Genomic DNA, 18,067 nt, shown 5'->3' on the forward strand with positions numbered 1-18,067 from the left:
TTACTGACTCCATTTTAAAGATAAGGAAAGCCCAGAGACAGACATTAGGAAACTTCCCCAAGCTCCCACAGCTGGCAAATGGTGAGTTCAGACATAACTGTTCACCAGCACACCCTACAGCTTCCCATCACAACCATTTGTTTCATTTCAACAACTCATCAGCCCAAAACACTGAGTCAAACTGATGAGCAAACCAGAGCTCAGCAAGACAAGCAGCAGACCACAGTGCTCACTAAAGGCCCAGACAGAGGCACTGGTAAGTCTGGCACAACACTCCACGAGCCCTCTCCTGAGGTGCTGTCCTCATCTAGAGCTGAGCTGCGGAGCCATGACAGCGCTCCAGAGGAGAATAGAAGCACGCACCTAGTTGCAAAGCCCCCTTTATCTGGTCCAGGCCGGACTTGCGCTCTGCTTCGTTGCGGAAGCGTCGTCGTATGGTAGGAAAGACCTTGGTCTCCCATGCTTTCACCAGCAGGGCATAGTGGTCCTCCTGGAAGAGAAGGAAACTCACGGGCAGAGAAGGAACGCCTGGTGCAGCCACAGCATTTTAACACACGTCTCTCCTGGGGCCTTTACCTCCCTCCAACACCAGGAGTAGAAAGGCAAGGTACACACCCTTGCACTAAACGCACATGTCCAATGCCAGGGAGGGACAGCTTGACTAGGCAAACTCTTCCTTTCCCTTGAAAGTCACGGAACACTTCTGCAGGCTTCTGAACTTACTGCTGAGTTACTATGAAACCACGTCATTTCTCTAAGTCCTGCATCTCCTTGGGCAAAAGAACCCAACAGACACAGCTACTGCTGGGTGGTTTAGAAAAACCAATACTCCAGTTACCACTCAAGCACAATGATGTAACTGGATGTGCGATAACACCAGTCTTGCACCCTCACACCAAATCCTAGCGACCAGGGAGCTAAGCTGACGCTGCCTGCAGGTCTCTTACCTGAGGGATGTCGTCGTCGTCATCATCATCACTTTCATCGTCAGCAATGGGAGGCGGGTGAGGGTCTGGCCCGGAGGTGATGAAATTCTCATAGCTGAGCTCCACTTTGTAATGACAGGAGGTGTCGCTGTCATATTCTGTAACAAAGCATGGTGACAATGACTCCTCAGCAAGAGCACATTGGAAGAAGCACGCACTTCTCACCTTGCACAAACAGGATTCTGTTAATTCGCATGACAAAAACGGCTATCCCAGGACACCGAGGAACCGTGAAGCACAGAGCCCCAGAGTAACTGTCATCCATGAGTACTCCGAGTCCTCAAGTGGGTGGGGCCAGCCAGTGTTGTGGCAAGGTGGGTTAAGGCGCCACATGCAATGCTGGAGACCAACACGAGCGCCGGTTCAAGTCCGGATTGTTTCACTTATGATCCAACTCCCTGCTAATGTGCCTGGCAAAGCAGTGGAAGATGGCATGAGTGCGTGGGCCCCTGTCACCCACATAGGAGACCAGGATGGATGTTCCAGGCTCCTGGTCTGGACCTGGCTCAGCCCTGGTTATTGTTGTCATTTAGAGAGTGAACCAGTGGATTAAAGATCTCTCTCTCTCATTCTGTCTTTCCCTCTCTGTAACTTTGTCTTTCAAATCAATCAGTATTTAAAATGAGTATAATTCATTTAGCTGAAGAGAAGAATTTGCCAAGTTCTTCACCATGAAAAAGAATTAAACAGACTCAAAACAGTTTTCTTGGCCGGTGCCGTGGCTCAACAGGCTAATCCTCCACCTAGTGGCACCGGCACACCGGGTTCTAGTCCCGGTCGGGGCGCTAGATTCTGTCCCGGTTGCCCCTCTTCCAGGCCAGCTCTCTGCTGTGGCCTGGGAGTGCAGTGGAGGATGGCCCAAGTGCTTGGGCCCTGCACCCACAAGGGAGACCAGGATAAGCACCTGGCTCCTGCCTTCGGATCAGTGCGGTGCACCGGACGCAGTGCACCAGCCGCGGCGGCCATTGGAGGATGAACCAACGGCAAAGGAAGGCCTTTCTCTCTGTCTCTCTCACTATCCACTCTGCCTGTCAAAAATTAAAAAAAAACAAAACAAAACAAACAGTTTTCTTTTTGTTTGTAAAGATACTTATTTTTTAAATTTATTTTTGGTATTTTATTGATTTATTTTTCAAAAGTTTTCAAACCAGTATCCTTTGGGCCACATTTGGCCTGTGGACATCTTTAGTTTGGTGAGCTTTGCTTTATTCAATTTATTGTGAAATTTTTCAAATGATCAGAAAAGTTCTGTAGTGCATAGCTATATATCCACCACCTAGATTCCAAAATTAGCATTTGATTATTCTTCAAAGACTTTAGCTTTTTTTTTTTTTTTTTTAAGATTCTGGTGTTCTCCCTCCCAGAATGCATCTTCATTTCCTACTCTTAGTTTGTTTTACTTTATTTTTCTTGCTACCATCTGCCACTGGGCTATGTTCTCATCAGGCTAATTTCTATCTTTTTAAAAAAGATTTATTTATTTAAAGTCAGAATTACAGAGGAGAAGGAGAAGCAGAGGGAGAGAGGGAGAGAGGGAGAGAGAGAGATCTTCCATCTGCTGGTTCACTCCCCAAATGGTCATAATGGCTAGGGCTGCACCAGGCTGAAGCCAGGAGCCAAGAGCTTCACATGGTCTCCCACGTGGATGCAGGAGCCCAAGGACTTGGGCCATCTTCTGCTGCTTTCTCAGGCGCATTAGCAGGGAGCTGGATCAGAAGTGGAGCAGCCAGGACTTGATCCGGGATGCTGGCACTGCAGGCAGCAGCTTGACCCACTATGCCACAGTGTCGGTCCCAATAACTTTGTTTTTTAAAAAATTTATATATTTTTTAAAGATTCATTTATTTATTATTTGATAGACAGAGTTATAGACAGAAAGAGGTCGTGCATCTGCTGGTTCACTCCCCAAATGGCTGAAATGGTTGGAGCTGAGCCGATCCAAACCAGGAGCTTCTTCCAGGTCTCTCTCGTGGGTGTAGGGGCCCAAGCATTTGGGCCATCCTCCACTTCTTTCCTAGGCCATACACAGAGAACTGGACTGGAAGAGGAACAGTCGGGAAACAAATCAGTGCCCTTATGGAACGCTGGCACTGCAGGTGAGGCTTAACATAGTATGCCACAGCACTGGTCCTCCAAAATTTATTTATTTTAAAGGCAGAGAGATAGTGAGAGAGGGAGAAACAGCAAGAGGAACAGAAAGGGAGGGAGAGAGGGAAGGGGAAAGAGAGAGAGAAATCTTCCATCCACTGGATTGCGCCCCAGATACAATAGCCAAGAACTCAATCTAGGTCTCCCAAAATTGGTGGCCAGGAACTCAACTACTTGAACCTGCTGCATCTGAGGGAGTGCATTAACAGGAACCTGGAATTGGAAACATTTGAGACTCAAACCAGGCACTCCAAAATGCGAGGCGGGCAACCCATGCTATGTCTTAACTGCCATGCCAAACACCTGCCCCAGTGACCTCCGTGTTAAAAAATAAGTATATTGTAAAATGAGATTTCTTCTGAAATTCTGGCATATTTAGTTGCCTTACACGATTCTGCTGCTGCTCAGCAGTGGTAGGCGTTCTGTAACACCTTCTGTATCGTTCCTGCTTCCTCTTGGTTCCCCATTTTCTTGGGCCTATTGCCGTTTACCAAAAGGCACTTGAATCTGCAAGCCCAAGTTAAATGGATTTATGGAATCCCTGGCCTTCACGTCCCCCAGCAGCCGGGGCCCTTAGGAGGAGGGGACTTACGTTGCTGAGCGGTAGCCACAGCAGCGATCCGGCACGGCGGCCCGTGAGTGCCCGGGTCTGAGGCAATACTGGTGCCAGCATCGTTGTCACTGTCAGACGCCATGGCGAAGGGTAAGGCCTCGAAGTTGGCGCTGATCTCTTCTGCTAGGTCAGTGCACAGGTCAGCAGCATTGCGGTGGGCCTGCCCTTCAGCATAGGCAAATGGGCGGGAGCCAAAGTTAGCTCGAGTTTTGGTATTCTGGAAAGGAAGGCAAACAAAGGGTTTGAAAGGACTTGAAGTTCATTTTTTAAAACTTTGTTTAGCACCGTATAATTGTTCAAACCTGGTAAATGCCACTCTTAGGATCATTGGTTACTATCCTCACTCTGTCTTTTATGCCCTTGTCTAAATATGATCAGAGTCGGCAAACTTGGAAGGCTTCCATAGCCTTGGCAACTCATGACGGGAGCCTAGGGTGGTTACTGGCGCCATAAAGTAGAGTGTCAATTTGTTGGGTCAACAACAAGAGCCACTGTGCACTTGCTCCTCATGTAGGATCTCTGTCCTTAATGTGCTGTACATTGTGATTTAATGCTATAACTAGTACTCAAACAGTATGTTTCACTTTGTGTTTCTATGTGGGTGCAAACTGTTGAAATCTTTATACTAAATTGATCTTCTGTATATAAAGAGAATTGAAAATGAATCTTGATGTGAATGGAAGGGGAGAGGGAGCGGGAGAGGGGAGGGTTGTGGGTGGGAGGGAAGTTATGGGAGGGGGAAGCCATTGTAATCCATAAGCTGTACACTGGAAATTTATATTCATTAAATAAAAGTTAAAAAAAAAAAAAAAACAACTTTGTTTAGCACCCTAAGGCGCACTTCATTTAACATCTAATCAGAAGAATGGCCACAGCATGGGCTGTCCTGAGAAGCCAGGTGGATGGGCGGGTGTCTACTGGTGCCTTGGACTCTGGGTAGCTGGCCTAGCCTCTTTTCCCCTGCCTTGCACTCTCGGGCTTCAGCAACTCAAACACAGCAACTTGATTTGTTGCCCTACTGTTGTTGTTCCTTTCTGCCGAACACCACTGCTTTCGCTGTGCTCTCCACCTGGAACATTCTTTCCTCTAGAGTTGGCTCAAACCTCACTTGTCAGGGCAGCCAGGACCTGATCAGACGTGCTTGGTTCCATGAAATCTATTCTCATTCCCACCATTTATCAGTTTGTGATTGCACACATACACACTTATATCCATGTGATTACGTGACTAATGTTTGATTCCTCATCTCTAGACAAATCTCTAACCCCATGAAGACAGAAACCTTACTTGTTTTGCTCACTGTGACTTCCAAAGCTTGGCGTGTGTCTGATATAAAGTGAGTATGTAATGAATAATGAATGAAACAGGCTGAGAAAGGGTGCCCTCAGGCAAAGGGCCGGCTGCCGGCAGGATCCTGTGGGTCAGTACAAAGACTTGGGTTCTCACGGTGACACGAGGAGCCAGTGGCTGGATTAGAGTAGAGGAGTGACACTGTGACTAACATTTTAAAAGGATTTCTGTGCTGCTGTGTTGAAAAGACATGCAAGGGCAAGAAGAGGCAAGAACAGGACTTAGGAGATGACGGTGGGTTGGCCAGGCTGTCAGTGGAGGAATGGGATGGGGGTAGAGCCAACAACAACAAAATGGCTGACAGTATGGACATGGGACAGGAGGAAAAAGAGCAGTTAAGGAGGACTAGGGTTTGGGCCCAAGCAACTGGAAGGAGGGTCTGGCATTTCCTGAGACGGGGAAATGAGGAGAGCATTGGTTTTGACTCTGACAAGCCAGGAAGACATCTATTGCAAGATGTTGTCTAGGTTGCTTGGGCTATGGAGTTTAAGGTAAGGTCTAGGAAGGAAATATGAATTTGGGAGTTGTCAGCATGCAATAGGTAAAAATATTCCTGCATATATATGCATATATATATATACACACACACACACACATATATATATACATATATATATATATCAGAACATTAGCTGTTAATAGGTACTTCTTAAAGAACAAGGGTTCCATAATCAAATATGTGTGGGGAAGATGAGTTCCATAAAGTTAAACTTTTGATTCTTTACTACAAGGTTGCTCTAAGCTTCTGACACAAGAAGGTCACTTCCACAACGTACTGAACCACAGAATCACCGCACTGACAAGTGGAGGAAACTGTCGTGTTGGTGCATTGCTGTTTAAGAGCAACGGCTAAGAAGAGGTCAGAGCAGTTAAGCCTTACGTTTTGGACAAAGCATCATCCAATTCAAGACGTGGGTCAATGAAAAGGAAGGCGCCACTCTCTCAGGCTCACTTTGCCTTTCCTTGTGTCGTGGTACATCACATGTTACGGGCGACAGGGGGTGGTTGGGTGCCTTTCATTCCACCCTGTGTGACAGGAACTAATTACTAAGGAGAATTCGTTTTCCCTTCCCAGTAAGTAACTTGCCTTTTTCTGAATGTGAACCACAGGCCACATCCCACCAGAGACATCCTCGAGATACGGCGAGAGGCGCTGCCCACAGTATGTGAAATAGACCCGGCCCTTGGCTGGCTGGCCTGGAGGAGGCGGGGTCCCTTCAGTTCTCTCCCAGCCAATTCCTGCCACGTCACCTGTGGTACAGAACAGGAAGGAAACAACACATTTTCCCCTGGATTGTCTATTAAGTGAACTCCTAATTTGCAACCGCTGTGAAGGGCCACATTTTGCAGACTGCATCTGTATTTATTTATTTATTTACTTACGGCCTCAGTTTCCTCCAAAGAGGACATGAAGTTGTTTTAACAGCACAACAGAAACAAACCACTTAAAAAAGACAAGCCAGAAACTCTGCAGAAGACGGAAACACACCCAGAGTGTGAGTAAGTTAGCTACCACAGCTACAGAGCCAACTGGCCTCGATTTTCCTGGCAGCCAAGATAAAAAGAGAAAATAATAGGAATAATTTTTGAAGAGGAACACAAGTTTTACTCTCGTGACTCATGGAGAATTACTTATCGCATAAAAGTAAATGGTAATATCTTTTCTTAAGTTTGTTTAAGATTCAGAAAAGGCCTTACAAAATATAAAGCTAAACCCACAACGGGGGCCGGCACTGTGGTGTAGCAGGTTAAGCCACCACCTGCAATACTAACATCCCATATGGGCACCGGTTTGAGTCCCAGCTGCTCCACTTCTGATCCAGCTTCCTGCTAATGTGCCAGGGGAAGCAGCGGAGGATATCCCAGGTCCTTGGGCCCCTGCACCCATGTGGGAGACCTGGAAGAAGCTCCTGGCTTCTGGCTTCAGATCGGCACGGCTCTGGCCGTTGTAGCCACTGGGGGAGTAAACCATCAGATGGAAGACCTTTCTCTCTCTCTCTCTCTCTCACTCTCTCTCTCTGCCTCTCCTCTCTCTGTGTAATTCAAACTTTCAAGTAAACAAATAAATCTGGCCTGGCCCAGTCCTGGCTATTGTGGCCATTTGGGGAGAGAACCAGCGGATGGGAGATCTCTTTTGCTCACTCCCTCCCCCCCCCCACACCGTAACCCTGCCTTTCAAATAAATAAAATCTTAAAATAAATAAATAAAAATAAACTAAACCTATAATGTAAGATAGGTGTACTATTAAATCACATTATCTACTTTTACTTCAAACTAAAGAATTTTACAAGAAGCAAAGATAATACAAGCCAAGCTGCTTTCTTTCTTTTCTTAAATTAATTTAATTTGAGAAATAATAGAGTGAAATAGCGACAGCTCCCATCTGCTGGCTCACTCCACACAATGGCCAGGACTAGGCCAGACTGACGCCAGGAGCCAGGAAATCACTCCAGGTCTCCCACACGCGAGGCAGGAACCCGATCGTGTGAGGCGGCACCGCTGCTTCTCCAGGCCTGCTTTAGCAGGAAGCTGGAGTGACGGCTGTGAGGCGGGCATCAACCAACCCAGGCGAGCTGATGTGGGACGCTGGCCAGCTGCTTTCTCATGAGATTACCGGACTCTGGGGCAGCACTCAGAGAACCAAGAGGGCACGTCTGTGGCCTCTGCTGCTCTCGTCATTGCCTTGGCCATGCTGCCGGCGTGCGCCGCCTGATTCCTCCGCGGCTCATTCTCCAATGAGCGCGTTAGGTTCTGTGACTGATCACAGTCTCCCAGGGTTTGGACACCACCAGGATGGGTGCTTCCCCATGGCTGGGGTTTGTCGTGGCTCCCCATGGCTTCCCTGCTAGAATGACAAGCAGGTGTACAGTGAGCATCCGCTGAGGAATGGACACTGAAGAGTTGCTACAGAGGCTGAGATTCTGATTCCTACACAGACACGGGTCTGAGAGCGGAACGTGTGCCAGAAGTCTGATGCAAAATTTTCCCAAAAGGCAGAATGTGGTAAGACAACACAACAGCAACAAGCAAACAAAACCCCTGACAAGGCTTCCCCGTCCTCCCCACATACCCTGTTGTGCTTAAAGCACATAGGTAAGTCCTCTGCTGAGAGGCCAGAATTCTTCTCCTTTAAGCAAGGGAGAAGCCACTTTGTCCTGAAACGATTTCAGAGTCCTAACTTGACAGTGAAGGGAGACACTACGCTTCAATGAAAAGTGCAGTTCAACAAGCAGCTCCCTCAAGGGTAAGTGATGGTGACAGTAACCCACCCCACAGCGGAGCAGGGAGGTTATCTAGTGGGTGGAGGGACTTCATGTTCCCCAATCAAACATGCCGGACTGTCCATCACATCTAACAAATGAAGTGTTGGCCGGGATGGAGTTGAAGATGTACTGGCAGAAAATAAGTCCCCAAAACATTTGGCTGCTTCTAACAGCAATGAGACAACTCCTGTATTTTGCTACTATTGGAGCAGACAGGGCCAACCTCATACATCTACTATTCAGATGAAGTTTCTGTATGGAGGGGAAAAACAAGAGGGGATAGCTTCTTTCCTGAGTTAACTTCAGTGTGCCTGAAACATCCAGGCAGAGGGTTTTTTGAACCTGGAGCAGATGTTAAGGCAGCTGAGAATGAAGTCTGAGCCTGTACCCACCACAATGTGTTTCTCATGAACTTCATGGCTTGTGGTAGAGTTCTTTTTTTCCCCTTGAGGATATGTATCAGCTCAGTAATGAAGAGTCGATGCAAGACCAGATGGAAATGTCAGAGAGAAGTAAAATCTCAGAACGTTCTCTTGATGGAGGAATGGAAGCAAATGTGATTCCAGAGATACCAAGTAGAGGCTCTCGCAATGACAGCCTCAGAAAGATGAGCTTTGGTATCAACAAGAGGACAAATCACCCGTTTCCAGTTGCTTCATCTATTTAACCTTAAACTATTTAGGGCAAAAAGGCTCCCCCTGTACTTACCAGGAGAGAGAGCTACATCCAAGCGCACACTCTTCCATTGCAGCAGACTAGAGCCATTGTAATGCACTGCGCGGCCATTGCTGGGAGAAAGGAAGAGAAATCAAAGGAGGCCTAGCCAGACCCCACGGAGGCAGGTGTATCGGGAGCACAGGAGTCGGCAGAGGTTCTAGGAGCTTTGCTCCTTCCTGAAACTCAAATGTACTTCCAACTGGTATCTTCCACTTTTTTGGTGGTGGATATTATTATTCTATTACCTTAGTATTAACATACCCACACCAGTGTTTCCCAAACTGTTTTCATAGAATAAAGGGGTATGAGATTTGGGAAACAAAGATAAACAGGTTTCTTACTGCAGGAAAAGAAATGAATCTTGCTAATGTGCACCATCAATCTCCAAAAAATCTCTCCTTTCCTCAAACTCACCTGAGGACAGAACTCTGCTCTGGCTTCCTAAACACCTGCAATCGCCTTGTGGAATATGGCTTATTTCTCTTTTGTTTTTAGTAAAAGTAAGAGTAGTCACTTACTTATGGAAAAGACATGTGCCCACTGGATTGGTCCAAGCCCCATCTCGTTTCTCTGCTTCTGTGGCAAAGCCAAAGGAAACTATTGGTCCAGTGTCATCATCAGTGTCTCCATAGGAGACAATTTCAATTTCCCAGTAAAAAGACGGGGCCTGAAGAAACATCAGAACAGGGCTCAGCCTGGGCCCTAGAATCCACTTTTTCTGTCACATTTGAAGGAAAGGCAAACAGTGTGCTGTGTGCCGACTCACCTGGACTGGCAGGGACGAGGTGGCATAGATGAAAGTGCCCCGGGGCAGCCCGCCCCCAGCGCTGGGATCAGCCAGGAAAGTGACCGAAGTAAGGTGGGAGGAGAACATGCAGGCGCGAACAGGAGGAAACACTCTCGAAGGACTCCAAGTAATCTCCTTGGGCTGCGCGAGGGAAAAAGCATCATCAACAGAATTAAACACAAACCCTTTTTCCTTACCAAAGAAGAAAAATCAGTTTGATCTGATGGTATTGAAATATAGGTGTACACTATTTATTTTTATTTATTTATTTACATTTTATTCGAAAGGCAGAGAAACGAGAGAGAGAGAGAGAGAGAGAGAGAGAGAGAGAAAGGGAGAAAGAGAGAGGAAAAGGAATAAAAGGGACAGACAGGGGTCAGCGCTGTGGCGCTGCTGGTTAATGCCCTGGCCTGAAGTGCCGGTATCCCTTATGGGTGCTGGTTCAAGTCCCGGGTGCTCCACTTCTGATCCAGCTCTCTGCTATGTTCTGGGAAAGCAGTAGAAGATGGCCCAAATCCTTGGACCCCCGCACCCACGTGGGAGACCTGGAAGAAGCTCCTGGCTTCTGGCTTCAGACTGGCACAGCTCCGGCCATTGCAGCCAATAGGGAGTGAACCATCAGATGGAAGACCTCTCTCTCTCTCTCTCTGCTTTGCTTCTCCTCTCTCTATGTAACTCTGACTTTCAAATAAATAAATAAATATTAAAAAAAAAAAAAAAAAAAAAGGCCGACAGAGATCTTCCACCTGCTTGTTTCACTCCCCAAATACCACAGCTGGGGCTGGGGCAGGCCAAAGCTAGGACCTGGGAACTCAATCCATGTCTTCCGCATCAGTTGCATTGACCTAACTACCTGAGCCATCACCTGATGCCTCCCAGGGTGCACATATGAGGATGCTGGAATTGCAAGTGGGGCCAGGACTCAAACCCAGGCAGTTCAGATAGAACACAGGCATCCTAAGCAGTGTCTTAATGACTTCGCCAAATGCCTGCCCAAGGCATACATACATATATATACATATATACATATATATATTTATCCCCTCAAAGGGAATTTTATTAAAAAAAAAAAAGGGCAGTTTCATTCCACATGCCCAGTCCTATTCCCTAGAAATAATTACTCTTAATTCTTTTGTTAATTTTAATACCTACCTCTGTATTTCTCCTTCTCATGTTCATGATGTTAATTTTACTGTTCCTTCAAATAAATATCACTTATCTTCCACTATGACAAACCAGGTTTGAACTGATATCTATGGACCCCTCCTTATAGATATACACAGATGGCCTCAAAACCTCAAAGTTCGCATGTAGTTACAGGATAAATTTTAGCTCAGTCATAATCAGAAGTTACAGCTCCATGACTTAGCCTTTTCTTTCTTTTTCTTTTTTTGACTTAGTTTTTTCTAAAGATTTTATTTATGTGAAAGACAGAGCTATAAAGAAGAGGGAGAAGAAGAGGGAGAGGAAGAGAGGGAGGGAGAGAGAGAGATCGATTTTTCATATGGTGGTTCACTCCCCAAATAGTTGCAACAGCTGGAGCTGCGCCAATCTGAAGCCAGGAGCCAGGCGCTTCCTCCCAGTCTCCCATGTGGTGCAGGGGCCCAAGGACTTGCAGAGAGCTGGATCGCAAGAGGAGCAGCCGGGACTAGAACCAGTGCCCATATGGGATGCCGCTGCCACAGGCAGAGGATTAACTTACTGAGCCATGACATTGGCCCCAAAAGTTTGTTTTTAATTCATTGATTTCACTGTATCCTAAAGAAAGAATTGAAAGATACACGTAGAGTTTTAGCTCCAAGTACAGGCAGCAGATCGCCATAAATGGTGAACGCTGAGAGAACTTAGCTGTCTGATGCCGGTAGAAGCCTGGGGGACTAAACGGAGGCACAGGATGTGCTGAACTATTAAACTGCTGTTGGTTAACATGGAAAGGAATTCACCACCTACTGAAGGGGAAAGCTGGATATAGAATAGTATGTGCAGCAGAAATCCATTTTTGTTTAAAAAAATATGTAACAACACACTGAAGATGGCACCTGGAGATGTTGATTTTTCAGGTGATTTTTTTTCTCTTACGTATAGATCTTTAACATTTCTCTGAAAAATAATTTCAAACCTACAGAAAATCTCCAAGAATACAGTAAATCTTATATCATCTTACTTAAATATAACAATTTTCATTTGTCATATAATTCATATAGTATATAGTTCATCCATGTTAAGTGTCCAAGTCAATGGCTTTTGGTATATTTAGAGTTCTGCAACCATCACTATGATATAATGTTAGAATATTTTTGTCCCTGATAAAAGAAATCCCACACCCGGTAAAAGTCAATCTGCAGCCCTGTTTCTATCAACTCTCCCCTTCCCTTACCCCCATCGATGGAATTACCTGTGCTGGACATTTCACAAGAACCAAACCATGCACTATGTGGCCTGTGTGTTCGCCTTCTCTCACTTTGTATAATTTCAAGGTTCACCACGCCACGGTATGTTAACAGGACCAAACAGTACCCGCTGCATATTGTGCACTCGTTCATCAGTTGATGGACATCTGGGTTGTTTCCACACTTTGGCTACAAACATTCACACACCTATCCATTTTTAACATTGTAACACTTTGGCTTTTTAATTACTCTGTCACCTTCTCTCCAAATACACTTATTATTATGAAATGGATCAGAGATTTAAACTATTTTTAGAGTTCCCTTTCCTGTCACTGATAACACACAGAAGCTACATCCAACTTAATCAGTTCTGCTCCCTGCTGAAGTCCTTCACGACTGACAACGTCAGCTCAGCTTGCTTTGACATTCAGAGACGACAGCACCGTATACCTCCAACTGGCTTTGCAAATGCTCATTCCAGATGCCACTTCGCGTGGCACTCTGTGATGACGCTGCTGCCGCCTGGCAGGTGTGCGCACTGCAGAGGGCTCACCTGTCTCCGATCAGCCTGCAGGGGAGGCGGCGGGGGCCGGGCACAGTCCCGGTAGAGCATCCTCAGCCGTTCACACTGCACCTCCACAACCGCAAGTCGCTCTCCTGCAGAGGCACACGCGCAATCTGAGAAAACCACTCTGAGCACCGGGGAGAGGGCGCCAACCCTTGTGGAGTAGCGCCAAAACAGTGACATGCACTGTGGAGGTCACTCCAGTCGTCACATGGACTGTGGAGGTCACTCCAATCGTCACATGGACTGTGGAGGTCACTCCAATCGTCACATGGACTGTGGAGGTCACTCCAATCGTCGCAAAAGAGCAGACACCTGAGACATCTGTACCACAGCACAGCAGCACAGGCAAGGGCAGGGGCTGCAGTTGGGGTGTCTGCGTTCACAGCCTGGCCCCTGTACTCAGTATTCACCATCTTACTTCTAGCGTAGGGGTAATAATTTCAGAGTGCTCCCCCTTCTGATGAGTTCAATTATCCATGATCAAATACAGACTAAAAATCTTAGAAGAAAAATTTAAAATAATTGTAAGCTTTAAATTGTGCATCATTCTGAGTAGCACGATGAAATCTCCCCCTGTCCATCCTGCTCCACGCGAACCATCCCTCTGCCCGTCAGAGCTGCACTGTATCTGCCACCTGCCTGTTAGTGACTTGTGGCCGTCTTGGTCATCAAGATCAAATGTGGTGGTATCCTAGGGCTTAGGTGACCCTTATTTAAGGATGGCCCCAAAGCCTAAGAGAAGTGATGCTGGCAACTGTTCTGTTTTATTATTTGTTATTATTGCTAATATCTTACTTCCTCTAATTTACAGATTAAATATTACCATAGATATGTACACACAAGATAGAGCAAGGGGTCTACAGGGCTTGGTGCTATCTGCAGCTGCAGGAATACACTGCAGGTCTTGGAACAATCACGCTCAGATAAGGGGCTACAGCCGTATGTGTGTCCAGAGCACTGCCGTGAGGGTGACAGGGAATGACTCAAGTGGAGCCCTTAGCCAGCACCGGGCAAACTAAGTAAGAACTAGTACTCCTGTCACTGAATGAACGAAGGCTACTATTCTTTCCACTTAGGCTGATTTTTTTTAAAACAAGATTTCATTTATTTATTTGAGAGGTAGAGTTACAGAGAGAGGGACAGAGAGAAAGATGTTTGTTCCATCCACTGGTTCACTCCCCAAATGGCCACAATGGCTGGAGCTAGCCTGATCTGAAGCCAGGAGCCAGGAGCTTGGACCACCTTCCGCTGCTTTCCCAGGCTGCCAGCAGAGAGAGCTGGATCAGAAGAACAGCCAGTACACAAGCCAGTGTACATATGGAATGCCGGTGCCACAAGTGGAGGCTTAGCCTACTACACCCCAATGCTGGCCCCTAGGTTGATGTTTTTTTAATTTTTTTTTTTTTTTTTTTGACAGGCAGAGTGGATAGTGAGTGAGAGAGAGAGAGAGACAGAGAGAAAGGTCTTCCTTTTGCCGTTGGTTCACTCTCCAATGGCCACCGCGGCCGGCGTGCTGCGGCCGGCACACCGTGCTGATCCGAAGCCAGGAGCCAGGTGCTTATCCTGGTCTCCCTTGCGGGTGCAGGGCCCAAGCACTTGAGCCATCCTCCACTGCACTCCCGGGCCACAGCAGAGAGCTAGCCTGGAAGAGGGGCAACCGGGACAGTATCTGGTGCCCCGACTGGGACTAGAACCCGGTGTGCCAGCGCCGCAAGGCGGAGGATTAGCCTGTTGAGCCACGGCACTGGCCAATTTTTTAAAAAATTCAATACCTACTGACCACTCCCTGTGAGCCAGGCACCCTGCTAGATGTTGGAGATTGCAAAGGTGTACAAGTCAAAGCCCTGCTCTAGGAGAGAGGACACACATACACATGCCCCGTGAAGAATACAGCACAAGGCGGTCATGTGACTGCGATACAAAGACAAGCACAGGCAGAGAGGAGCAAGCGATGACTTCATTCCCGCATCCAAAAAGGCCTAACAGTGACATCACTAAGTTGGATCTTAGAAAAGACAGAATGTCAATAAATAGAGAAGGACTGGAATTCGATGGCGTGGCATTACGAGAAAAGGTTTAGAAGACAAGTGTAAGGGGTCTGACACACAACACACAACAACATAGACCAAAAGAAACCGCTACAGCTACAAGTATAAAGCTCAGAAGAAAATATCAGTGTAAGAAGACATTGGGTTAGGATAAGCACTTAGCCTAGTGATCAAGATGTCTGTGTCCCACACTGGAGTACCTGGATTCAATACCTGGTTCCGGCTGCTAACTTCAGCGTTCTGCTCATGGAGACCCTAGGGGTATGGGGATAGATGACGCAAGTGCTTGGTTCCTGTCATCCAATGGGAGACCTGAATTGAGTTCCCAGTTCCTGGCTTTGGTGTGGCTCAGGCCAGGTCATGGAGCATTTGGGGATATTTTTTTTTTTTGATAGGCAGAGTGGACAGTGAGAGAGAGAGAGAGACAGAAAGGTCTTCCTTTTCCATTGGTTCACCCCTTAATGGCCGCTGTGGCCGGCGCGCTGCACTGATCCAGAGCCAGGAGCCAGGTGCTTCCTCCTGGTCTCCCATGCGGATGCAGGGCCCAAGCACTTGGGCCATCCTCCACTGCACTCCCGGGCCACAGCAGAGAGCTGGCCTGGAAGAGGAGCAACCGGGACAGAACCGGCGCCCCGACTGGGACTAGAACCCGGTGTGCCGGCGTCGCAGGCGGAGGATTAGCCAAGTGAGCCTCGGTGCCGGCCGGAATATCTATCCCAATGTTACCATAAGTGGCATATTTATTGCTCAGTTTAAGCCTATGGGTATCCTTGCATGCAGGACAATGGGGTACATGGGGTTGAACATGGAATTTCAATGGTTCAGCATTTCCACTCTTGGGTGCAGACCCGAGAGGACTGGAAACACAGGTCCACACAAACATTCCACAAATGCTGATGGTGTCATTCATAACAGCAAAAACCAGAATACATAAGTTGATCCGCAAATTAATTAATGGATAAATAAAGTGAGGTATATCTACACGGTGGAAATGGAGTGAGTCATGTTCTGGGATTACAGGGGCAGTGGTATACAGCTCTGTGAATACTAAGATGCCCGAATCACACACTGTGCAGAAGTTGTATGGTATATGGAGTATACCTCAGACAAAAAAGATGCTTAGGAAGATTACAATGCAGTCCAGTGAAAGTAAACCACGGGGTTTTTGTAGGTCAGCAATGCGTAGTTATTTACTTTTAATACAGCTACTGCCACGAAGCCACTTGAGAGGGAATCTTCAGACACACAAGGTACAATCCCATGAGATTAAGAGGATGCAAGAAAGATGCGGCACAGAGAAAACAGGGATAGCAGTGCTGCTGTCGCTAGGCCAGGTGTGTGGCTGGGTCCTCTGGGTACACCTGCCGGCACCAGGCTGGATCTGGCCTTCCCTGTGGCCAAATGAGGGAGGGAAGCTGCTTGGCTACAGGACTCAGGGAGCTCTAAACAACAGTAGAGTCCAAACAACTTTTGAGAAATACTTTCTATGGGGCCAGCGCTGTGGCACAGCGGGTCAATGTCCTGGCCTGAAGCGCCGGCACCCCATATGGGCACCAGTTTGAGACCCGGATGCTCCATTTCCTGTCCAGCTCTCTGCTATGGGCTGGGAAAGCAGTACAAACTGGCCCAATTGCTTGGGCCCCTGCACCCAAGTGGGCGACACAGAAGAAGCTCCTGGCTCTTGGCTTTGGATCGGCACAGCTCCGGCCATTGCCACCAATTGGGGAGTGAACCAGCAGATGGAAGACCCCCGCCCCCATGCCTCTCCTCTCTCTGTGTAACTTTGAATTCCAAATAAATAAAAAAATAAATAGTTTTTAAAAAATACTTTCTTGGCCGGCGCCGTGGCTCAACAGGCTAATCCTCCGCCTAGCGGCACCGACACACCAGGTTCTAGTCCCGGTCGGGGTGCTGGATTCTGTCCTGGTTGCCCCTCTTCCAGGCCAGCTCTCTGCTGTGGCCCGGGAGTGCAGTGGAGGATGGCCCAAGTGCTTGGGCCCTGCACCCCATGGGAGACCAGGATAAGCACCTGGCTCCTGGCTTCGGATCAGCACGGTGCGCCGGCCGCAGCGCGCCAGCCGCGGCAGCCATTGGAGGGTGAACCAACGGCAAAGGAAGACCTTTCTCTCTCTCTCACTGTCCACTCTGACTGTATTAAAAAAAAAAAAACCTAATTACTTTTATTAAAATGAGTTAAAATTATTCGGAATAAGTTCATATTACATGGTACAACCAATCAAATCTGCAAAATGTCCTTGTGAGTGAGCAGTGAGAAGTTCTGCGGCCGTATTTCAGAGCAAATGGGTGGAATCACACTAGATATTCCGGCAGAAGCAATTTCTAGGGGAGCAGAAAGGAACTGGAGGCTATTTGATAGAGCCGAGGCATATCTATCATGAGGTAGTCTTTCTTTTTTTTTTTTTTTTCCACAGGCAGAGTGGACAGTGAAAGAGAGAGAGACAGAGAGAAAGGTCTCCTTTTGGTGTTGGTTCACCCTCCAATGGCCGCCGTGGCCGGCGCGCTGCGGCCGGCGCACCGCGCTGATCCGAAGGCAGGAACCAGGTGCTTCTCCTGGTCTCCCATGCAGGTGCAGGGCTCAAGCACTTGGGCCATCCTCCACTGCACTCCCAGGTCACAGCAGAGAGCTGGCCTGGAAGAGGGGCAACCGGGACAGAATCCGGTGCCCTGACCGGGACTAGAAGCCAGTGTGCCGGCGCCGCAAGGCGGAGGATTAGCCTGTTGAGCCACAGTGCCGGCTATGAGGTAGTCTTAACGTAAGAGAAGATTTTATGGTATCTAGTGTGAGAATACAACATTCCTAAACTTCACTTTCAAGGCAGGAAAGATTGTTCTAAGGTCCCAGCAACAAGTACCTGCCAGAACCAGCTGTAACTCATTCGAAGGATAACTGACGGCTTTGCAGCAGAAACTGCCCAAGACAGCCATTCCCCTACTGACAGCTCAGACTGGGCCCCAGGAAGATAACTGTGAGGACAACGTGGAAGAAGCACTGGAGATAAAGCTGGGAGGATAATGCTGGCGCCTGACCAGAGACAGAATGCATGTGCCTGACAGAGCTGCTGGTGGAAATAGGAAGTGATGAGCTGTGGATGGCCAAGAAGGAGGCATCGGATTACATGCAGTATCCCAGTATTACTAAAGCAGGGAAGCTGGGAAGGAGAGCAGCTTCCAGAGT

At 47.6% G+C, this 18,067-nt stretch overlaps 1 protein-coding gene across 4 annotated transcripts in view; it reads right to left on the reverse strand.

Moving 5' to 3' along the window:
- HECTD4 (HECT domain E3 ubiquitin protein ligase 4) overlaps window positions 1-18,067 on the reverse strand; it is a 205,048-nt gene that overhangs the window by 38,063 nt on the left and 148,918 nt on the right. For all 4 annotated transcript variants that reach the window (XM_062182491.1, XM_062182490.1, XM_062182489.1 and 1 more), the window contains exons 45-52: window positions 12,809-12,912; window positions 9,845-10,006; window positions 9,597-9,745; window positions 9,070-9,149; window positions 6,185-6,348; window positions 3,727-3,964; window positions 948-1,084; window positions 364-490 (exon numbers count right to left, since the gene is read on the reverse strand). In XM_062182491.1, coding sequence (XP_062038475.1) covers window positions 364-490; window positions 948-1,084; window positions 3,727-3,964; window positions 6,185-6,348; window positions 9,070-9,149; window positions 9,597-9,745; window positions 9,845-10,006; window positions 12,809-12,912 — 1,161 coding nt within the window. The remainder of the gene's footprint in view (window positions 1-363; window positions 491-947; window positions 1,085-3,726; window positions 3,965-6,184; window positions 6,349-9,069; window positions 9,150-9,596; window positions 9,746-9,844; window positions 10,007-12,808; window positions 12,913-18,067) is intronic.

The sequence above is a fragment of the Lepus europaeus genome, chromosome 23 (genome assembly GCF_033115175.1).
Source record: "Lepus europaeus isolate LE1 chromosome 23, mLepTim1.pri, whole genome shotgun sequence".
Taxonomy (NCBI): Eukaryota; Metazoa; Chordata; class Mammalia; order Lagomorpha; family Leporidae; genus Lepus; species Lepus europaeus.